This window comes from Medicago sativa, chromosome 3, assembly GCF_051527215.1.
Source record: "Medicago sativa cultivar Bolivia chromosome 3, Bolivia_mono, whole genome shotgun sequence".
NCBI classification, from domain to species: domain Eukaryota; kingdom Viridiplantae; phylum Streptophyta; class Magnoliopsida; order Fabales; family Fabaceae; genus Medicago; species Medicago sativa.
The window spans coordinates 44,347,483-44,371,734 of NC_140751.1; the positions used below are offsets into that span (position 1 = coordinate 44,347,483).

The following is a 24,252-nucleotide window of genomic DNA, read 5'->3' on the forward strand; positions in this document are numbered from 1 at the left end:
TGCAATGACCAAAATCTATACTTTATTTTTGTAAATTAAGCAAGTGTAATACGGGTTGCACCTAAGTATTTTCCATGTAATACTTGAAACTGTCACAATTACATTATATATTACGAACTTTTAATCAAGTTTAAATCTAAAACCTCATAGTTGTGAGTTTTATGCAGTGATATTATTAATTATGATGTTTTTAATGATGTTTTAATCTGAAACTCGCAATTGTGTGGTTAACACTTCATCAGAAGAAAAAAAGTGTTTAAGATAACTCGTTGCATATTTCATCTAAAAGTATTCACGGGTAAAATGATATTTATGACTCTAATCTCTATCTTATCAAGGGAACCAATGACTTGATCGAGGATCCATTCCCCGTGCCTCATCGTTGCTCGCTATTCAAATTATATTTCTTTCAACGAAGGTGCCATGCTTATTTTGTGATTGCTGTACCCTTTAATTAATCCTCACATGTGAGAACTACTTAGCAATAACTTGCTACATCATACACACACCATATAATTGCTAATGAAATATAATTAAAATTATTAATTAATACATTTGATGGTCGAAATTGCTGCTCCACTTAACATCATCACTTTGGAGTGCTTCACCAGATGGCGCCTATGTATGGAAATGGATTGTAACAAATTGATTTTAAGAACAAGTGGTTGGTTACTTTATGCGTTTTTATGAAGTTTTCCTGCTACTACATAGCATAGATTGTATGTTCATTAACTCATACTGTTGTTGTGTTTGATGGTTACTATGGCCTGTTCTGAGTGGAAGCCATGGTTAAATCAGCAAGAGAAAAACAGAAGATAGATGGAGTGGCCTACCTTAGTAAATAATGACCAATGGATAATTAATAAAAAATATTAAGAATAATAATATACTTCAGCCAATATGCTTCAAAGAAATTTACTTCAAAGAGCTACATAAAATTTCGACAGGTTATATCTGAACTTGCTACAAATACATTTCTGTGTATATCAGCCAATATAATTTGCATGGTGCAATCAATTAAAATAGAATGAGGAAACTTGGAATGTACACTTTCTTAGGTATCGTATCTCTAGTAGGTAAATGTGTTTCTATTCAAGATTTTCACCATGTATGTAACCCTTTGCTAGGCTCATCTTCAAGGAAATGTAAAAATCAAAAGGTAAAGGGGAAGAAAAAATGGGCAAGACTGCATTCATCTTGCATTGTAAACGTCGTATCATCAACGGATTCAGCTACTATGTTCAAGGGGATGCAAATCCATATGAAGAATATTTCTCGGATCACAAAGGAAACCACAAAGGGATCTGCAATATCTTATTCCCATTGGTGGGGAAAATTTCCAGAGTATTTACAATAGCTGAAGCTAAGTGCAGAGTGAAAGCCATCAGCTAAGGCTGCAGGAATCGGCCGTTCTGATCCCACATAACTAACTACTCAACTCCTAGAGAGAATTCTTGTCTTCAAGGAGACCCAGCAGGTTGAGTCTTAAGCAGTTTCTCACCAGAGAAGCGTTGAGATGGTCCTGCCCCAAGGATTCCCAATGAGTTAGGATCCAGCGGTCGAATTCCATTACTCGTGATTCTTTGAGGTGGTGGTTGACCCTGGAAACAACCATCATTCTCGGCTCTTCTTCTTCGTTTCCATGCCTCAGACATGCCTGTATCATTAGTTTGTTCGCGCATTGGGTGGGCTGTCACATTTTGAAATCTCGTTTGCCTCTCCATAGGGTGAGGGAATGAATTATTAGGGTTTCCATTTCTGCTAAATGGACCAGATACTGTCCCATTGGGAAGAGAGGAGCCAACCCCTGCCGCATTTTGCTCCAGTTTAAGTTTTGAATAAATTTGGTGAAGCCTCTCCCCTGAAAGATGGGAAAAGGTAGAAACATACTTCCACAATCTCGTATTCATTCCTATAAACAATAAGGAAAAATAAATAAATTCAATCATGCATTAAAGAATCATAAATGGACAATACCAGTCCTCAAAATGCATGTGAAACTGCTAGAGTTTAAGAAAATAAAGGGACCATTCTATTAAAAAAAAGTAAAAAATAAAGGGACCATTCTATTAAAAAAAAGTAAAAAATAAAGGGACTCAGGCATGCATGAAACAGACTCTTCTCCAAAAAAATATGGTCACAAAAACAAGACGTTCAGAATGGGAATAAAACACATACTATCTTGCTTATGGGGTTCGTCTTCCTGTTCTGAGACAATTTGATCTATCCTTCGCCCAAGAAGCTGCAAGTAGTTCCGGATTTTTGAAAGCACCTAAAGTAGAGGAGGAAATAGGGTAAATAGTGTTTTCAACATTTGAAATTGGAAAGAAACATAAAAGAATGGATAGCATAAAAGAATGGGAACCTTTTCCTTCGGAAGACTTGCACTGGTTGTCTGCAACCTGTGAAGACGTTTCAAAGTCTTCATTTCTTCAACCATCACATCTTGACACCATTCCATCCATTTTCCCTCCTTGAACTGCTCATATACATCATCATCATCAGACATTTCACCCTCCTCTTTTACAATAGGTTCAACATTTAGAGGTTTCTGAAGTCTATCCTTTCTCATTTGGACATTAACTTTAGAAGAACCAATGTGTTTCTTTTTCTCCTGCCCACGCGACAAAGAGATGTCTACAAGATGCTCTCTCTCTTCTCTCTCTTTCTTGGAAGTCTTCCTTCCAACTTTGCTAGAGGCATTTTTCACACCAAGAACAGCAAGTTCCTACATGAATTACTTGATGAATTAGCTTGAGGTCCATGGATAATATGAAAAATGAACCAACATAAGTTACAAGCAATATAAATTTAACTGCACAAAAGCATATAATCATCATCATTCAAGTGTGAGCATGAAAGGTGAGAGGAAATAATTACTTAATCTTGGTCATATAACCATACATGGATCATCAAGAACAGTTTTACTTAGATCTATACTTGATCATCCATGAACCATTTTATGGTTTAGATTAACGCCTCTCACACTCTCCAACCGATATGTTTCCATAATGTTTGACATGTAATATAAAATCTACTTGCCTTCACCTAACAGGTACAGCTTTTAAGAGGTTTGGTTTATAATATACGGTATCATAACCTGCACGACCAATTGACCTAGAATTGTATCTATGATACCCTTATTATACTCAAAAGAGGAATTTTGTAAACACAAAAAAGGTTAAGCTTGTAACAAAATGATAAAATCACATATCTCGTCATCTTCTATTCATGTATGATAAACATATTGCAGAAAAAAATTGGATAGTATAAGGATGTGAGTCTAGTTAAAATTAGAGCATGAGGAGATTTTCTCTCAAAAGAGGAAAAAAAACACCCTCAATGTGTGCTTTTATCTTCTAAAAAGTGAAATTTACAAGAGAAAATTATTGAATAACATCAAAATCATATAAATGTGGGGGGGATAAATCAAGTACCAAAATAAATCATAAAAATTAAATTTGAAGTGTAGAGGAAAAGGAAGCATGTAAAGAAAAAGAGGGTACAGGACTTGAAGACACTCATGATTGATGTGTAAGTAGCATATCCAGAGAAAAATAACAAAAAGAAGAATATAACTAAAGCGTTCACATACTTGTTCCAACAGGGCATTAGCCCGGTCTCTCAAATTTGGAGCTCGTGGCAAGAAAGTTTCATGATGCTGAAGCTCCACTGGTGCAATTTTTTTCATAAGACCAAGCCTTTCATCCAACCTTATCACTTCCCAATTACCATATCCATGGTAATGTACTCCAAGAAGCAATCTTGCATCATCAACTATTAGCAAGTGAAACAGAATTAGAAAAGGCAGCAATGAACCCACATCTCTGAATGAATATACAAACGACGTAGAGGATGACACCTACTTTGATTCCATCCACAACCTTTTGACCAGTTTGAAGGTTTGAGATATGTTAAAACACGGAATTGTGCAATAGGATCTTCATACTGACTAATGCGCTTTGCCAGCTGTTGAAGCTCTTGAACACGGATAAGTAACTCATTTGCCTTGACTGGGACACCATAGAAATCCAGCAAAGGCCCCTGGATGCAACATTATATGTATTAAGCTTCATAGCAAATAATGATAATACAAATCTTAAATTATCAACTACACACAAGATTTATGTTACAGAAACCTTCAGATCCAGACTTCCAACTTCCACTGCTTCTCTACAACCATCAATCAAAGCATTGAAGAGTTCCACTTGTGCTTTGAGCGGAGCTGCTTCTACTGGACCACCAACTTCAGCAACAATCAAATTTATTTGGCTCTCATTCCCAAATTTCATAACCTGGTAATTCAGTTGGGAATTAGCATATGACTAAAGATAAACAGATTAGGAAAATAGGAAAAAATTAACCATACATCATACACACAAGCATATTGCAGGCGGAATTTTAGAAGAAAAAAATGTCATCAGCAAAACAAAAAATAAAATAAATAAAAAGAGGATGGTGTAGACAAAATGACAATATTACTAGTTCCCTAACAGTTTGGAAATAGCTGGTAGACTCGGTTTCATTTCTATTCAGCTCAACTATGCCCTGCCCCTACAGCCATACAAACTTGTATAGTTCAGGAAGATTATAACGAAGAACCTAGTAAGCCACTTTTTTTCGGCTGGGGTAGACAAAATGACATCAACTCAGTGGAAGTATCATAATGAACACAAAAATTACTAGGTCTCCAAACATTACTACTAGAAGTAATATATTTTCATATAGGGAGATAACAATGAATATTGCCAACAGTAATAGAATCTTACGGAACGAGAAAACCGGAGTGCGTCTCGCTTAGACAAATTCCCATATGACCAGCTTCTCACTTGGGCAGATGCTCCATCAATCATTGATATCACATGAGCTGAATAATCTGCTTTCCGTCGTTTCGGAATCCGCTCAGTTGGTTCATTTTCCTTCTTTTTTCTTTTATTACTTCTTTCAGATTGATCAGCCTCTGCATAGCTTTTGATATTTCTTGCAGCACGTGGAGCAAGAGCATTCTAAAACACAAGAAACAAGATCAAACAATTATAAAGAATACATCATAAAATAAGATTAGGATCAAACCTCTGCTTGAGCGACAGAATCAGCCTTTATCCACCGGCTCCAGAAACTACCATCATCTTCATCATTACAAAAATTTGCAACCTGCATAGAAGAAAAATGAAACACAGAAACAGCTTAGCATATTTCCCACTACTGTCCAGATCTATCCTATCCCATTCTGAAAAATAAACTACCATAACAAAGAAGAAAGATGAAAGAGATACAGCTTTTATATATATATATATATATATATATATATATATATATATATCATGATGATGCCCATTTACTTGCCTTAAAAGCACTTAATAACTCGTGTGCCTGTTCACTCCCGTCTTCCTTTTCTTCAACCTTCTCTGCTCTTTCAAGAATCTCATCTATGTCCATACTTAAGAGTCGCTTCTTGCTCTCTTCATCATTCCTGTCTTCCTTGAAAAGCTCCTCTGCTCCAAATCTTAAGATTGCTGAGAGCTCATTCTGCCATGTGAGAAGCAAATATTTTTCATAAGGGAATTGTGTAAGAAACCAAACAATAACATAGACTATGTAAACTAAAATGATTCAATGCAATCATTAACTGCTAATGGAAGACAATATCGGCTAATAGATACATTTCTTTCATTTTCTAAGAAGACCTCATAAAGTACAATGAAAGCTTGTTAACAAATGAACATCACAATGATTTTCAAGTATGTCCTTACTTTGTCAAAAAAACTTCCTCCTTTTTTGGCTTCTTTCTTCTCCAGTTTACCCTCTGCATTTAGTTTTTGAATAACCAAGTGGTCCAGAACCTGCAGAACAAATTATATAAAGTTACTGACCACAGGACAAGTCAAAAAGAATTTGAATATATCTGGCACACAAATATATATTTGAAAAATAGATACCAAAAATAAAGTATAAATGGAAGAGCAGTACAGAATACAAAACACAGAGGCAAGTTAGCCCAGACATATGGCATCCAATAGTATTAATCATACCATCTTCTTCTTAGCACGTTCTAAAATATCTTCCTCAACACTTTTGCTCGTCACAAATCTATATATGTTAACAACTTCTTGTTGCCCAATTCGATGAGCCCGACTCATTGCCTTAAAGACGAACAGCAAAAAAAGGTAAGTACCAAATATCTTGTTTTGAGTAATATAAAATAAAATAAACTGAATACCTGTAGATCATTTTGAGGATTCCAATCTGAGTCGAATATTATAACAGTGTCTGCTGTGGCAAGGTTGATACCCAAACCACCTGCTCGCGTTGAAAGAAGGAAGCAAAAATCATCACTACCTGGTGCATTGAAATGATCCATTGCCTGTTGTCGCAGCTCAGATTTTGTACTTCCATCAAGCCTCTGAAATTGAAATCCTCGAAGTGACATATACTGGGCCAGTATATCTAACATCCTAACCATCTGCATTAAAACTCTTGTAACTTAGTATTATCATAACAAGTAGAATAAAATTCTTCCAGCACAAACCCAGAGAATAAAGTATAATACATACTCATGGTTGCAACTTAAATCTAACTAAGATACTAGAAACAACAATAGGAAATCATTTCTGAATTTCATCGCTACCTCTTCATGAATCTTGTTCACTAAATAATTCATAAAATGATTAATGATACTTGGCACTTCAGAGATTAGCAGTCTTCTTTTGTCACTACAAAACTGCTTGCCAGCAGTGGAATAAACTGTTTGTATTTTCTATTTCTATGATCCCAGCTACATTAAATGAATCTGTGTCCACTCATTCACGAGGTTAGAAGAAAATAAGCAAGTGAAATGTATGTCTTGTTTTTTAACTAGGAATTCCTTGAAAAATAGTGTGATATGCAAGTGAAATATACAAATTTTGAATGTCTGCGGAACTTATGACCGCTGAAAGGCAAGGCCTTTTCTTCAACTATGAATTCCTTCACAATATTTATAATATGGTAGATTAGGCCATACCTTCCCAATTTTTTTGGCTTCAATTCCAGGACCATTTGAATAAATTTTTAAAATTTAGCTTCAATTATTTTCAATAAAATTGCAGAGGCATTGTAGCATCATTTTACCTTTGCTTGTTTGAATGTACTGTACAATTTTAGTGGGCATTTTCTGTTAACATAATGTTCAACTCAATAAAATTCCTACTTTATTTTAGAGGAGCTTAAAACATCACACACCCAAACCCAGTCTAACAGTATTTGATGCGATGTGTATGTCTATAAGAATTATATTTTTGGAGATGTTAAAATACACACTAGAACGAAACTAGTTTGCAAACGAGCATACTCTCCCTTAGATAACTTGGTAAAACATCCTGAGGCAATCTTGCGATACAAAAGCCTAGTGGAAGCACAGACTAAATACTTATCCCCCGTCCATTTGTTAAGATCATTGTAATTGGGCCACCCACATTTTATCCACACTCAAGATGTCTCCTCCTAAGCATGAGGGTATATTGAGTTCCCACATCACATCAACTAGAGAAATCATTTAGTATACCAGTTGATCTAATAGCAAAACTGGGCCAGTGTAAGAAAGATCATTCAACCAGCATAATATAAAACTAAACCATCCAGACAAAGTATGGTATAACATAGTTGACCAGTAGAAAAATAATTTAACAAGCATATCTAGTGCACAAATTTCCAAAACATGCCTGAGAGAAAATCAGAACACGATGCTTTGTTTCATGCAATCTGACAAGTAGCTTATCGAGTATGACAAGCTTGCCACTGCTAAAGACAATTTTCTCAAGTTTACTGCTGTCACTACTTTCAGAGTCCCCACCATAACCGTGGTCAGCACTTTCAAACAAGAAGGGATGATTACAGCACTTCTTCAATTCTACTACAATATTTAGAAGAGAAACCTGAGACATAGCAGATGAAGAGTACATTTTTAATCAGTGTGATATTGAGAATCTGAGAACGAGACGAGTGAAAAATAAAGAGTATAGAGATGGCTACTGTGACGAGAAACTGCTTGAATTGAATATAATATTGCAACATGTCTCTGATATACACCCTCTGGTCTTTGTCAAAAAAATATAAAAAATATACACCCTCTGGTCTCGAATATAAGCAAGAAAATTGTCATGTTTTGTGGCCTTAAATATTAGCAAAACTTAACTAACTATCATGTTTAATGTTATTATTTTCCTAAAATACCCTTAAATTAATTTATATTTAAATTTTCAATAACTATCTTCATATCATGGAACAAGTTCCCACGAGGAGCAAGTTAAGGAATACAAATACATTATTTATACTAAAAGATTCTGCTCTTTTATTGCACTAGCGCGTGTAAATTATGAACGGTATTTTATATGAAATTTTGATTTTGATTAAAATTATAAGTATAAATATTTCTGACTTTCAAATTGTAACAAACCCAAAAAACCATGTTTACCTTTTTCAATAACAACAGCAATATAGGAAAATTTGTTTAAGGATATAATTGTAAAATAGGTAATGAAAAAGCCAACCCAAAATCATGTATTTTAAGCCTAATCTATATATATATATAGATAACGTTCAAAAACTTAAATGAGATTAACTACTTTTTTTAAAGGGTGTTATGTAGTTTTTTTTTCTTTTTTTATATATGAGACCAGAGAGCGTACATGACTGAAAAAAAATCAGAAACGAACTTAAACAGTCACGGATATACTAATATTATTAAACATATCAAAATCACGTCAGATTAGCCAACAACATACAACATTTTATGACAATTCCTTTCCTTCAAATACACAGTACCACATTCAACTTTAAAGCTATATAATATTGTTTTTCATCATATGAAAATAGTGTTTGTCAAAACACTTCATAATTTCTATATTTTTATGAGCTAAAATAAATAAAACAAGTATCGCCACTACCTCTAACTTCCAATCAGCCCTATGTTTAGTATCTGTCCTGGTGGGAAAAGACTAAAGCTTTCATTTTTATCAATTCTTCTCTTTATTTTTATCAGTTGTTACACACTAAAACTAAGTATTAGAATTATATAAAAAGAATCCCAAACAATTAATTTTTCCATTTGTTCAAAATCAACATCATTGTCATGAATACTATTAAAAAAACATCATTGTCATGTATACTATAAAAAAAGCATCATTGTCATGAACTAACCATGCTAAAAACTTAAGTTGTCAGGTGATAGCATATTAATGGTGTGAACACCCTCGTGACATGCAAGAGCGCGTTGAACTTGAAGATTTGACAATGCATACACTCATTTACTTTGTGCTGTAAATTCAAGTTTATATAAAACAAATGATGCAGGAAGGATCAAACTCTAAACTACTGAGTCATAGTCCGAGGCTAAGTTAGTAATGTCATGTACCAAATATCCCAAAGTTAAGTTGTTAGACAAACACAAGTGAATGATTTTATGTCACATCTCTGACAATCATTAAGTGAGGACAAAGGAATCCATAAACGTATTTGCGACAAATTACAGAAATAAGAGATAGACATTTTAACCTGATTCCCTCGAACTCCTTTGTTCAAATCACGAAAGTTGCGTTCCAAAATCCACTTATAATACCTAAATTAATGAAAAAAGCAGCAGAAATGAAGTGATTTTTTTAGGAATATGTAAATTATTTATTTGGAGATTAAATTTGTACTTACTGCTTCTGCAGAGGAGACATATCCACCCTAAGAATGCGCTCAATTTTGGGGGGTAATGATTTTTCCACATCTTTGATAACTCTTCGAAGCATGTGAGGCCTCAATTCCATGTGAAGATTAGAAAGCTAACAAATAACATGTGCACAACAATTTATACAGAAGATCAAGAGTGAGAAAAGCAAAGAATAGATATAATAAAGTACAAAGGTTAATGACAAATTATACCTCATTCTCGTTAAAAGAACTTAGATTCTTATAGTTTTGAACAAATTCATCTTTGCTCTTGAACTTATCAGAATCAAGGAAGTGTAGCAAAGCCCTGAAAAGGTTGGAGGCAGCAAAGGTGTTAAACTATCTAGAAGAAATACAATGCAAACCAGATTAACCATAGGTTTATATCCACATAATACTTCTTGATCATTAAACTAATTTTCCATGCAATGTCTCTTAAAAAGTTTCAAATCAAACAAACTAGTTATATTTTGAACTACCAAACATCGCATTTTTTTCTTATAAACGAGACCGGAGGGTATGTAAATAAACTGTTAGACTTCTTATGATGGCGGTTATGGGCAGTTGTGCTTTTATGTGTCAGTTATGTATAGCAGTTATGGGTTATGTGTGTTTCTGTTTAGAATAAATATAGATAGAAAAGGAAAAAGTGATTATGGGATATTTCTGGATGGTTATGGGTGGGACTTGGGATAGACCAAGCTCTTTAATTCTTGGAGGAAGAGACCAAGCTCTCGAATTCTTGGAGGGAGAGACCAAGACTCTCAAATTTCTTGGATAATAATTGTGTATAATATTTCTATCCGTAGTTTATGTGTGAATTCTATATTATCTATAATGTGTGTAATTGTTTGTTGTAAGCATTTCTGCCGTCAATAAAAGACAGTTTCTACTATTAAAATGTATTTTGGTACCAGTTTCTAACATAAACTTAACGACAAAATTGGTTCACCTATCTTTCAAAACCCAAACTGGTGTAACCATAATCTTTCAGAGCCTAAAATTCGAGTTCCATTTTATGAATGATAATAACTTTGTAAACTTTGTTCTACAATGAATTGATGTTGTCAGCTTAGTGGCGGGAAAATAGGTACAGAATAGAGGCAAGAAATTTAGATTAATCAATTTTGGACTAAAATAATAAGCAATTCTGTTCATTAAGTCAACTTTGACACAGTGACACTGACACCTAGTATAATATCACAATCATTTTGAAGTAATATATTATATATTTGTTGTCAACAGGATGAGGTTTATATGCATTTATTATGTGTATAAACAGATAATAAGAAAGACATATTATACTAAGATATAAGTTTCAGAACCATAGGTTTTGTTGAGGTTGTTCCGAACTAATTAACCCCAGTTCTGTCCAAACTCGGATGCTCTATGTTTAAGGTTATAAAAAATATTTCTATCAAATTGGTGTATCAGTATATGTATACAGTATATTAGCATACAGATAATATGTGAAGTCATCTTCCCCGATGCAGGAAAAGTTCTAACTTGCAACACTCAGGTACAAACTGTGACTTGTTGAGTTTCAGAATAAAAAGGTGTATTTACAGCAAAGCAAATGGTAATTTTCCTAAAAGTAATTAGCAATTATTTACTTGAGCAGAATATAATAAAAAAAACCTGACAATCCCTCAGAAAAAATGCAAAGGAGCTTTTGACAAGTCACGAATAAAGAAAATGTTTATAATACCATAGCTCTTCAACACTATTTTGCAGCGGAGTGCCAGTGATCAGCAACTTGTTCTTTGTGTTGAATTCCTAAGATATTAGGGTAGAAACAAACCAAGAATAATAAACATTAACCTCGATATCATAATCAATAGCTCAACTAAAGTTAAGTGCAAAAGTTGCTCACTGAAAGTGCGGTATACAGCTGTGCCTCGCTGTTTTTAAGTCTATGAGCCTCATCTACCATCAGATAGTTCCATTTGATCTTCGAGAGAACAGCCTTATCCTTCAGAACTACTTCATATGTAGTCAACAGTGCATTGAATTTAATTGGCTTCCCAGCCTTTTTCTCATTACAAAATTCATATTGCTGGCAAACCTGCCACAGAAGAAGAAAAATGAAAACAAAAATACCCCATTAAAGAATTGAAACAAATAAAAAGAAAGGTATCTGTAGTTTCATCTAATGACTCCAAAAAGGGGGAGTTAGGGGAGAGGGAGATCAACCAACAGAACCACATCCAATTTCCAGAGTCTAAAACAATTAATTTGGCAGTCAACTAATCATCTCTAAGTTCCAATAAGATACTCTATAAATCACATCAGTCTGATCCAACAGACAAATTTCAGATGCAAAACCTTAATTTAATTTCTCTCTCCTCAGCAACAAATCACCAAGCATAACAAAGAGGACTGGTCCGACATAGGTCAACACTTATGATCAAAACATTACTGTGAGGTCAAAGCTAAGCGTAAAAACAATATAGCATGTCATAATGAAATTCATAATCAAAAGCTACATCTTGCTTTCTGCAGCAAAATCAGTAACTCGATTCATGATGATTAAATATAAGATTTGATGAAAATCAAGAAAGATGGATGCCATAAAATCCAACATACATAGTTAAAAAGCAGCAGTTGCGGAACTATGATAGCTCAAGCAAAAATAACATGTCAAAGTTAATACCCAGAGATGTAGAAGTCCCCGTTTCACAGGATTCGATAAAAAGATAAATTCAAACAAAAATATGTAAGACATGGCATACAATATAAACATGCTAAATAAAATAAAATAAAATAAAAAATGATTCCTGAGTACATTTAACTTCAATTATATATGACCCAAAAGCTCAAGGGAATGTCTCACTCACCTCTCTACTAGAACGAGTACCAACATAAACAATAACATTCAGATCAGGAAGCCACTTCCTGAATTCCTTGGCCCAGTTTGATAAGGTAGACAATGGGACAACTACAAGAAAAGGACCATGGATTTGCTGGGCATTCTGTAGCAGAATACAAAAATAAATTTATCTATTATATTGGAAATACATTGGTAACGTAACTAAAGATAAATATCATACCTGTAGAAAACCAAGCATAGATACTGATTGAACAGTTTTACCAAGACCCATTTCATCAGCTAAAACAACATTTGTATCATTTTTCCAACTGTCACATTAAAATGAACAAAGATTCAGAAGACGAATTAACAGAATGCATATTTCATATATACTTCAATGTATACCTGTTAACAAGAAAATTCAGACCCTCAAGTTGATAGTCACGAAGCTTTCCACCCTTCAACCATTCAGGTTGTTCATCAAGTTTCCGCAAACTTCCTAATCATCACAAAATCATAGATCAAAAGCGCACTTCTACATGTATAAGTTTTAGATGATATATGATATGATGTGCATGAAATTATGACACCATAAATTTCTTCATAATGTACTCAACAGAAAAAGAAACCCAAAAAAAAAACAGCTTTAGAATACCAGGGGAACTAAAAAAAAACAGCACTGCCATATTCAACCTTATATTATTCATAAATGAACCAACCTTTGCTCTTCCTACGCTGAAAATCTACCATCTTCCCTTGAACTGACATTGCAGCCTCACGAGTCTGTTCAAATATGACAGAACAAACAGCTTAGTATCTATGAAGATTTTCCTGTATTAATTTGTACAATCATGGAGTGATAAACATAGATACTAGAGAGAAAAAAATACATGAGATTGAGAATGTTCAAGCCATGACATAAATGTTTCATTATTAATTGTCATTTCAAACCGTCTACCAGTATGCACCACTAGAAAGGAAGCATGGAACTCAACATGTCCAGCAGCTCAGTGTTGGATAATCTGACATAAATGTGGCAAAATATTTTGAAGTCTATAACTTTGGAAAGCTTGATGAATTAAGACCGACAGATGAAAAAACAGAAATATACCATACAAACACAAGGTATGATTTAAAACTTCTATTTTAAGAAAAGATGAATCCAGCAATGTTTATTACTTATATCCCAATTTGTCATGATCGATTTATAATGTATCATACTCCTCCATAATCATATATTAGTGTTTCCAAGCTTCAATGCAAGTTCCAATCTCCTTGATACACCATTCCCTCTTAGTTATGATGCACATGCTAACTACAGACCCAATAGTGGATAATAACTTCCAAAATAAGATTATGGTGTACAGTTCATTAAACAACAATTTCACAAAACTGACAAAATATAATGTGAACAAAATAGAATATAATGAAAGGGCTACCTTATATTCATCAATAGTGTGTTGAGCAAAAGCAATATCAATGTCCTTCTCCCTATTTATATGAACAAACAACATAAGCTTGTCAATTTACATAATATCAATAAAACAGCACAAAAACATAAAAACTGCCGAAAGCTAGAAGCACATAAAACATAATGCATCACCAATTCATAAAGATTAAACGGCCTTCCTTGCTAATATGAATGCACTGGCCGTGAAGAAAAATTAAAACATAAATAAATATGTGATAACTAAATCTTTTGGGCAGCATACCAGGTCACTTCAGCATAAGATAGTCCTTGCCACTTGACCAAATATTCCGGAAACACATTGCCAGAATTGTCATTGCTAATCCTATCTGCAATTATTCTTTCCACCTGAGAAAGCAAGTAAAAACCAATTAAGAATACATTCAAATTAACCAGAAAAAAAAAAAAAAAAACCAAATTAACAAAAAGCGGGTAAAACTACCTGACTGTTTTGCTTGATAATATCTATGTCCATCTCTTTACTCACATCGTTGACCTCAATCTATATTCCGCCCAAGAAATGATTACAAGTTAAAAACAAATAAATAATAAATAATATTAATATATCATAATAAAATTATATAAGTTCAGTCCCCATTAGCTTAGCTCAATTGGTAGGGACAATGCATTGTAATATGCAGGGGCCTGGTTCGAACCCCAGACACCCCACGTATTCACCTGAGGTGAATTTCTAGCTAGGCTACTTGACCAAAAATATATAAAAAATTATTTAAGTTCAAATTTTCACAGTGCAATTGTAAAGGAACAATACATATCTCTTTAAAGATGTAGCAACAGAGAGGTGATAAATAAGAGAAACGACAGGATACAATCAAAACCACAAAGATCATGATATCAACAATAAATTAGAGTAAATGCATAAAAGACACATTTATTTTAAACAAACAAGCCACCACCTCATCTCTTTCAATTTCGTTTTTTAGGCCAATACCAAATGCACGATATATATTCGGCAAATACTTCGCAATTCACAACTTATCTACTCTTTTATTAGACATTTATGGCTTCATCCAAAACTGGGCAGTTTGCCTATAAGAGAAAAATTTGTGATAAACTACCTCATCCAAATAAATATCATTAGTAGTTATGTGGTCAATTAATGAACAAGAATATCAAGGAAAACATTTTTCAGTACGGTAGATAAAGCCATTTACCTCTTCTCTCGATATTCCCATCCTGTTTCTGATTTCCTCTGTTACTCTCTTGGTATAATTCAAAACTTTTTTAAAACCACTGAGCTGCAATTTCATACAGACAATTACAGAACAGAAAAAAGGAAAACAGGAAAAATATTAGAATATTATAGATTAAACCCATAAAAAAAAAGGACTATTTATGGGAGCGAGAAAGAGACTGTAAATAGTACGTAAGTACATAAGTGCAATAATTATTAATGCATATAATCAATATAAATGAGAGGCGTACATTTTGCAGATCAACAAAAGACTTCCACTGACAGTGCAAATGTGACTGGCCTTTCCATTTTATCAAGAATTCCATATTGTTCCAATCAGGTTCAGAATCAAATAAGTGACTCATTAAAACAGGCTCCATGGATTGATTATTCCTTTGAGCCTCTGCAGCCATGCCCTTCGGCTGATGCCAAAGCACCTTTTCTATGGAGTCTCCATCGTCCACTTCAATTTCTTCCTAAACAATATTTAACTTGGCTAAGCAATATCTCAATAACAAAAATAAATAAAAAGTATACATGCAAATGGGCAGTATCACACTAACTTGACTAAGTAGCATCCCACACTTCATCCACCTTGCAATTTACGTGCATACAAACAAACAAGGATAAAAATTGTTCGAATGAAATCAAAATTATTTTGTACAGAACAATAAGCTCTGTGGATCAGAATGCTGATCCTTTGACACATGTATCAAATTGGTGTAAACTTTACAGGAAACTTAGACAAACAACTGGTGTATGTGCATCAACTCCATACTAAGACTTATAGAGTCTTCGCAGAGAATTCGGAATCCTTGCAGAGAGGGAGCATGGAGAATTCTAAAGCATGAGAGCTACTACTTCTGAAATTACCCTTTTTAGTGTAAACCAATCAATCAATAAACCTCGAGAATAAAATGAAACAATCACCATGTAAGAAAGAAAAAAAAATCGTGACAAATTACATACAGACCTAAAACAGCCTTCATTATGCAAGTGACCATGCGCCCTCACTCAAGACAGAAAATTCAAATTAAAAAAACCCTTATTCAAGCCATTAAATACAATACTTAATCTCTGGCTCAAAGACAGCATTCACAGGATAGAAAGCATCACTATCTTGCCTAAATCCATTAAAATGCCAAATCATCTGTTTATCAATTAAAAAAATTTCCTGTTGCTAGATGTATACTACCTAGTTGCATATTATTTTCACGCCATCTATACCCATACACCAAGCAATAATATAGTGGAAAAAGATTCAAAATAGTACAGACGTCAACAATCATAAGTGTTTCTTTCTACTCTGGAACAGTTTTTGTTTGTTAGCTTTTAATGGTTTTGGCAAAATGTTTGGCGCAATGTACAATTCATGCAATTCTTTGGTGCATTTGATTGAAATCACAATTTATGGGACACAATTGTAACTTTGGCTTGTTTTCTAGTACTCTGCTAATGGCTGTTTCAAGGTACTTGCCATTACAATTAAATAATTGTAGTATACTGATTAGACAACCTGCAAATATCTTCAGAATAAAATGATGTCTTTAGTGAAATAATCTAGAACAGCCTATTGAGTACAAAATTTTACTACTAGTCTCCTACAAAGATTATGAGCATATCTTGCATATGTGAAACTCACAACGAAACGAACATCTAAGGAATGTTGGTAGATATATGAAGCCCAAAACATTTGCATCAAATGCCGACAGTGGAAGAGAAAGAAACCATGCTTAGCTGTAGTACCTTTTGAGATTTCTTCGTCCCTTCATCAGCTCCTTCACTTTCATCACTTTCAACATATGATACTTTCCTAATAGTCCTACTAGAAGAGCGGACCTCATTACTAGGTCTAGAAAAACTTGTGGCTGCTGATGATCGGCCATTATTCTTGCGTACACATGCACCTCTCTTCTTCAAGCTTTTGAAATCTTCATCACTCTCACTGTCAGAATCCTCTGCTGTAGAGTTCTCATCTTCACCTTCAAAAGATGATTTAACTCTTCTTTGTCGACTGGAAGCAGTAAATGCTTTACAATCTCTGGTTGATCTTACACTTTGTCCAAATTTACCTTGTTGCCTTCCCTTAGCCTTCTTATCAAAGTATAAATCATCATTATCCGAAACATCTATGTCCTCATCACTATCATCAGCTTCATCCGAGTCTTCCCCTTCCCAATCTTTATACTGAAACCATAGTTCAACCATCTTATTCTAGTCAGAAACATACAGAAAAAACATTAAAAAAAAAAAATTAAAAAAAATACTGTATGTTTACTTGAAAACTAACAGTACAGCAACACATAATGTCTAAATAACATATAATACCCCCTCTCAAGCTAAAAGAAATTAAGACATCAGAACAATTACAGGACAAAACATCATTTATCAACATGATCTGATGACCCTCAAAGAATCAAAGAAGAAAAGCATGCTATCAACACGTTCTGATAAGCTTCAAAGAATCCAAATGTTACCTAGAACTTACAAACATGTCTTTCACTTTCAGTGAACAAGTCATTTTTCACATTTTTCAGAGCCTGGGCAAATTATACTACTAATTATCGGTCCCAATGAGTAACACTAATTATTTTCAATCCAATATTGATTTTCTTTTTACAAAACATGTTTTCTCCATTCGAATTCATCCTACTTCTTTAGAGTTATCTAAATAATTTTAACCCACTGCCCCTAAATCTCTACCAGAGAATATATAACCAAATTATATTTTTCTCTATTAGTATTATCTAGTAATACAAACCATAAATAAAATAAATTAAAAACAAATGCATGCCAATAGTGTATTCCAAAGCTAAATGATGGATCTGAAAACAATTAAATAAGCAACATCTCTATGAATACATCGATTAGTAAAAAGATTAAATTAAGACTTCTAAATGAATATTATCCATCACTAGGTTCATGTGGAATATTGTATTTGTGTTACTAATACAAACAAAAGATATTGACCAGTACTGTTTATTTATCGCCAAACAAGACAAACAACAGCAACTTGAAAAATCTGTATCCAATTTTTATATTTAACACCTTAGGACATGGACTATGTTCTGTCATCAAAATAGTGAATTCAAAATTGCCTCTTACTGACATTTATAAACCTAGCTTAATTGCAGATATGCAGTTTCCCCAGTGTGCAAATAACAGATACTCTCTCCATCCCTTATTATAAGACTCACTTCCAAAATTCACAGGCATTAAGAAAAGTTGTTGTAGCAAAAAATTTGTCAACAGTATTTGTTACTTCTTTATAATTATCCTTACAATTATTCATATCATAAGAAAGAGAAAACAAATTAATATTTCCCAATTGTAAATTAAATAAAGGTATTTTTAGTTAAAAAATTATTAATAAACGTGTGAAATTTTGAAAATAGTCTAAATTAAGGAGAAGGAAATTTCATAAGTGAGTGAGTCAAATATAAGGAATGGAGGGAGTAGCAGATGTATAAAATAAAACAAAAAATTGTATGGCCAACTAGCATAATAAATAAACCCCCAAACAAAGTCCAATTGAGCCATAATTAGTAGTAAATGTACACTATAGGAATTCACAGCACAACCAGACAAAAGGACATACTCTTAATTGCAGTGCCTAGTCTACTATTGTAGAGAAAATATAGCTACTTAACACACCCCTGATAATGATGTGTGCGGCTTATATAGTCCAAATCCATCAAATTTCATAAGCAACTGTGCATCAAAAATGTTGATGTAACTGTGCATAGATTATAGCTAAATGAGATAGTGAAAGTTGTAAGGAAATACGGCCAGCAAAACTCAAATTAAGTATTAAGGTTAATTTTTTTAATGATGAGACCATCTCTCCTAAACAATACATCCTCCCAATACCAATGATTGTATCACAACAAAATACCAAGTATGACTAAACATGCTTATCCAAAATCTTGGACAATAGAAAACAAAATCAAACTCATAAAAGATCTTATTTCTAAGCTTAACAGCACTTTTGGCAAGTTCAAATTATGCACCACGAGGAACCACAACAAGGAACAAAGTCACTGGGTATAGAGCAATGGATATAAATACAGTTACAACTGCAAATAATAATTTTCTCAAGGTTGGTAAAAATAGCATCCATGTGGAAACATTTAAATAGTGTGCACTTACACACGACAAAAAACACAAATGATATAGAACTTATTATGATAATGGATAGCCACAAATAGACAACCTTGTTTGCACCACGACCGCTTGTTGCAGGCTCAAAGTCTGCATCATCAGGATCATCTTCTGCGAGGTATTTAAAATATAAATTAAAAACTGCATCATAGGAGTTCATCTCTAATAACAACAGAAGTCAGAAGAATAGGGGATAGATTTGCTAATTTAAAAAAATACAATACAACTTCATCATAAAGCAACATTCTATATTTAAATGCAGTGTTTACATACCATCTGGTTCATCTTCTTCATAATCAGCATCATCATCGTCATCTTCAGCGTCATCTAAAATCCTAGATTTCCTATGCACACGCCTGTTGACATTAGTAGACGTCGGTTGAAGGCATGAGTTTGATCCCGTGGATAGACGAAAACCCCTAGAATGCACTGAGTCACTCTGCTCTTCCCCATCCTGCTCATAATAATCATCAGACAACATCTCTTCAGCAGGAACATCAGAATCTCCCCTTTGACCTTTTCCTGAATCCTTTTGTCCATCTTCATCTTCTGAGCCAAATTTTTCCCTTCTTCCTTCCGATGAATTATCTTCAGATTCATCTTCATTTCTATAGTCTGATCCACTTTTTGAGTCACCCCCAGATTCAGAACCATTTTGAGGGCTCATAGGCTGGTAGTCTTTCAAAAATGAAGAACCCCACCTTTCACTAGTAGATGGGTTCCTACTTGTCGTCTCTACATTTGATTCTCTTGTACTGAGCCGGTCAACAGCAGCTGCCTCATTTTGCTTCCTACTGGCATCATCTGGTTCAGCATCACTCTCGTATTGTGCCTCCATGTTCATATAAAATTCTTTTTCACTACAAGTTCTATCAGCATTCTGTCCCACCCTGGCCTTTATCTTCCAAGACTCCACGTGAAACTGCATCATATGAAAAGTTCTTAAAGAATGCTATCCTGTCATGTACTTCATTTAATACTCTCACTATAAGATCTATTGAATACAGCCAAAAATCCAGTATATGTCACCTGCTCGTTCAGCTATCTTTGTCTCCACAGCGTCTGATCAAGAGAGTAGTTGATGATCAGCAAGACCTTGAACCAAGCACAATTAATTAGCCACACAGTGATAATACAATGCCAAAAATGAAGCAAGTTCAAATAGATCAGAAAATAGACAAAACCCCTATTACAAGCTTCCTTCAAGTTTAAAATAAGGTGGAACAAAAGCATGGTGACAAATACACTTGGTGTATGTATGGTTTGAAGTCGCATACATTTCTAATCAAAATATTTATATACCTCCTTTAGGACAAACATATCTTTGAACCCTGTGGATTTTACAACTGCAAACCAAACATGTTAACTTACTCAGCCATTGCTAGAAAAAATTCGAGCCCCCGAACCAACTACTGTGGCATGATGGCATCAGTGATTAAAAAATTTGTACCATGGACACTTCTGATAGAACCTGGTCTGGTGTCTGACACGTGTCAGTGTCTACACCGACACGACACGACACTGACATTGACTGCATTCAAATTTGTCATTTTTTCTAATTATTATCGGTGTGAACATGCCAGTGTCAATTGTCAGTGTCGTGTTCGGTGATTGTGTGCCATCAGTGTCGTGTTCAGTGTCTATGTCATCCGTAAGTGTCGTTCGTTTTCGATGTCAGTGTCGTATTTGGTGTCTGTGTCAGCTGTTAGTGTCATGTTCGGTGTCTGTGTCAGCTGTCGGTGTTGTGTTCGGTGTCCGCAGCAATATATGCTATCAAATTGAATCCCATAACTAAAGGAGGGAAAATGCACTACTTCAAACGAGTGCCACAACGGTCATAACTGAATTCCACTAACACGAATTCAAATTCTACATTAACCAAAACACACGAATTCAACACCACACATTCCAAAACAAGTTCAAAAGAACTTCAAAACGCAAAAACAATATCAAAACCAAATCAAAACAGTGAAAACAACGAATCAACAAGTAAAATCCACAAGCAACGTAGCTCTTCGAACTAAAACCCCAACGAACTTCATTTCAAACCATAACATAAATCCACAATCGGAAACCTAATCACAAAGCGTGACGAAGATTCAATCACACCAAAACATCAACAACGAAGATGAAGATAAAAACACTAGAGGTGAGAGGCTCACGTTTTCAACACACGGAGTGTTCGTTTCGTTCAATTCAGAAAACTGTACGAGAAATGGAAGAGAGAAGTTTAACGATCGTACGGACGTTTTCCGGCGATGAATCGTTTGAAACGGAATCGCCGGCGAGCGAGAATAGTGGTGAAATGAAAAGGCGCGAATGTGTTTGGATTTCGTAAGGAGCGAGGGAGATTTTGAATGTTTGTGTGGCGGCGATGGTGACGGAGATTAGACGGTTACGGCGGTGATTGTGACGGAGGATTTTGGAGTGGGAGGAGGAAGGGATTTGGGTGAATCGACGATGATGGTTGTGGTGTTGTGTATGTGTGTTGATGAAGAGGGGAAAGAGAGAGAATTAAAGTTTTTTCGTTGCCTTACCAATATTCATATGTTTAGAAAATATTTTAGTTTTTTTTTAATTAAAAATTACAAAAAATTAGAAATTCATATTTTTATTTTTAAAGATTTTTTAAAAACTAATCTAAAAATGTTGTATCATCCTTATTTATTAATTTTGTTACGTCTGCAGCAACTTAACCTAATTTTTTCCCACTCATTTGCTTTATTAGGTTTGCAATTATTTAACCTGACAAATTCCATCTAAAAAATGCATTGCCCACCAAATTTCATTCCTATCATCTTGCCTTTTTCTTTTTAAGAAAATATTTTCTACCATATCAATGATCTTTCGAATTAAAAATTATTTATTTTGTTACGTTTGCAGCAACTTAACCTAATTTTTTCCCGCTCATTTGCTTTATTAGGTTTGCAATTATTTAACATGACAAATTCCATCTAAAAAATGCATTGCCCATCAAATTTCATTCCTATCATCTTGTCTTTTTCTTTTTAAGAAAATATTTTTTACCATATCAATGATCTTTCGAATTAAAAATTATTTATCGGTCTCTATTATAGTCGAGAAAACCCGTGCGACGCACGGGTCAAAAGTCTAGTGTGATTTAATTAGATACTTGTATAGATATAAAAAAGATTGGCCATAGAAAAAATGATAAAGACAATTGAAACTCACACATACTATAAGATCACGGTTCAAACTTAGATGAATGCATCTAACCTAACAATTTTGACATTACAAGTTGAGTTAAATTTTTACTAACATTTTATTGTCCGTGTATATAATTTAGTCTAAAAGAGGTATAGTATTTAGTAGGATAATTATAATTATTTTAATCAACTAGTATCCGTGTTTGTTTAAATAAAACTCTTTTTATTTATGGAGAGATCTCTTTAACCATTTTGCCAAGGTGAGAATTAAATTGAGTCAAAATAAAAGGTGACAATTATATTGGATTGATGATTACTAGTTTGGACACCCGTGCCAAGCACGGGCTAGAATTTGGTTATACTTGACGTAGAGAATATTATTATGTATCATGTATCGATTAAAGCTAAAGATTTGATAAAATAGTGGAGGTTGAACAACAAACAAATGGAAAAAAAAAAAACTCATACTTAAACCTTAAAGTTTTGAATGAAGATGTGGTATCATTCTCACTTGTGTGGTTGTTCTTTCTCCAATGTGTTGATCCACACCGGTGATGTCTCCCCTTGAAGGTCCAACGACGGTATCATATCCCGGTTCAACATTATGGGGGAGTTGTTCTTGGTGGTGGATCACGTATACAGAGACTATGATACTTAGTGGAGAGATGTTAATTTGTCAACTGTGAGTAACAATTTCACATTATATGCAAGAATAGATGTTGAGCAACATATATGTATGGTGACTCATATATCTAATATCTTACGATTGGTGCAATATCAATTTCACTTATATGATTGGTCTTAGTCTAATGTGATGATACAACCCATTGTAGGCTTCCAAGAAGACATAATATTACGATGATTTTTTTGTTTCAGTTTTTGGCTGTCATTTGTTGAATTTTTAGCCTTAAATTTTAATTTTTAGATGTCATTCGCTTTCATGCAATTTTTTTTATTCAACCTTTGTTACTATAAAATTCTTTACTTTTGGTGTTTGGTGGAATCATAGTGGAAAATATAGATGTGTTAGGTCACAAAATACATGTTTATTAGACAGTTTATATTGATGTGGTATTTTTTTAATGGGTCTAATATTTTGGTAGCATAATTACCAGCAATCGCCAACGCCTTCAACAAATCCATAAACTATCAGTAACTCACTATATTACCTATACTCTCATGGGTAAAACATACTTTCCTTAGTTTGTTCCCTCGTAATTTCTCTCATGTTCAAATTCCTTGTTCATCTTCTTTCTTTTATTAATTTACTTTCTTTCTTCGCATGAAAGAAACAAACAAAAACACTCCTCTATGAAACCACCACCAACCAAATTTTTTTACGATGTTGTATCTTTGATCTGATTTCGCTATCTCACTATATCACATACACAGAGATTCCTACCCTTAAGGGAGATATGTTAATGTGTCATGTGAGTTAAACTTCTATTTTGGATGCAATAATATATATTGAGCAACATATGAATGAGTTGATAATATGCCTAATGTCTCGAGTTTTAGGTGAAGATGTGGCATCAATCTCACTTCTGGAGTTTTATTAGTCAAATGTGATGATTAAATTCACTGTAGCCTCCCTTATAACTACAAATATTATGATGAATTATTTAATTTTTTTATTTTTTAATATAATATCTTACTTTTTTAATATTCAATATATATTTTTGGATGTCGTTCGATTTCATTCAATTTTTTATCCAACCTCTATATTTCAAATATTTTCATTTTTGATCTTTGATGAGAT

General features: G+C 33.9%; 1 protein-coding gene across 2 annotated transcripts; it reads right to left on the reverse strand.

Annotated features, from left to right (window-relative positions):
- Nucleotides 1–885: 885 nt before the first annotated feature.
- On the reverse strand, nucleotides 886–21,842 carry LOC146937623 (protein CHROMATIN REMODELING 5-like). 2 transcript variants are annotated; one of them, XM_085751843.1, is made up of 32 exons: nucleotides 21,489–21,842; nucleotides 20,356–20,421; nucleotides 19,600–20,248; nucleotides 19,379–19,437; nucleotides 16,912–17,352; nucleotides 15,417–15,641; nucleotides 15,146–15,229; nucleotides 14,413–14,472; nucleotides 14,215–14,318; nucleotides 13,942–13,993; nucleotides 13,222–13,285; nucleotides 12,908–13,001; nucleotides 12,744–12,831; nucleotides 12,531–12,665; nucleotides 11,567–11,758; nucleotides 11,402–11,469; nucleotides 9,907–10,000; nucleotides 9,682–9,806; nucleotides 9,532–9,595; nucleotides 7,701–7,913; nucleotides 6,221–6,463; nucleotides 6,033–6,143; nucleotides 5,754–5,843; nucleotides 5,347–5,529; nucleotides 5,074–5,154; nucleotides 4,770–5,006; nucleotides 4,140–4,295; nucleotides 3,867–4,044; nucleotides 3,596–3,777; nucleotides 2,366–2,728; nucleotides 2,179–2,272; nucleotides 886–1,912 (listed from the first exon to the last, which is right to left on the reverse strand). In XM_085751843.1, exons 3-32 carry the CDS (start codon nucleotides 20,168–20,170, stop codon nucleotides 1,461–1,463), a joined length of 5,103 nt encoding a protein of 1,700 aa, XP_085607969.1. In that variant the 5' UTR covers nucleotides 20,171–20,248; nucleotides 20,356–20,421; nucleotides 21,489–21,842; the 3' UTR covers nucleotides 886–1,460. The 2 variants fall into 2 exon arrangements, with proteins under 2 accessions (XP_085607969.1, XP_085607968.1); XM_085751842.1 differs by lacking the exons at nucleotides 20,356–20,421; nucleotides 21,489–21,842 and having other exon boundaries at nucleotides 19,600–20,257.
- Between the last annotated feature and the right edge of the window lie 2,410 nt (nucleotides 21,843–24,252).

Excerpts from the sequence above, each read along its gene's own strand:
- LOC146937623 (XM_085751842.1), bottom strand. The coding sequence starts at position 20,257 with ATGATGCAGTTTCACGTGGAGTCTTGGAAGATAAAGGCCAGGGTGGGA. Across the intron at positions 14,473-15,145 it reads TGGGAATATCGAGAGAAGAG|ATTGAGGTCAACGATGTGAG; the intron begins GTAAATGGCTTT and ends GGCGGAATATAG. Across the intron at positions 13,002-13,221 it reads TCAGCGTAGGAAGAGCAAAG|GAAGTTTGCGGAAACTTGAT; the intron begins GTTGGTTCATTT and ends TGTGATGATTAG.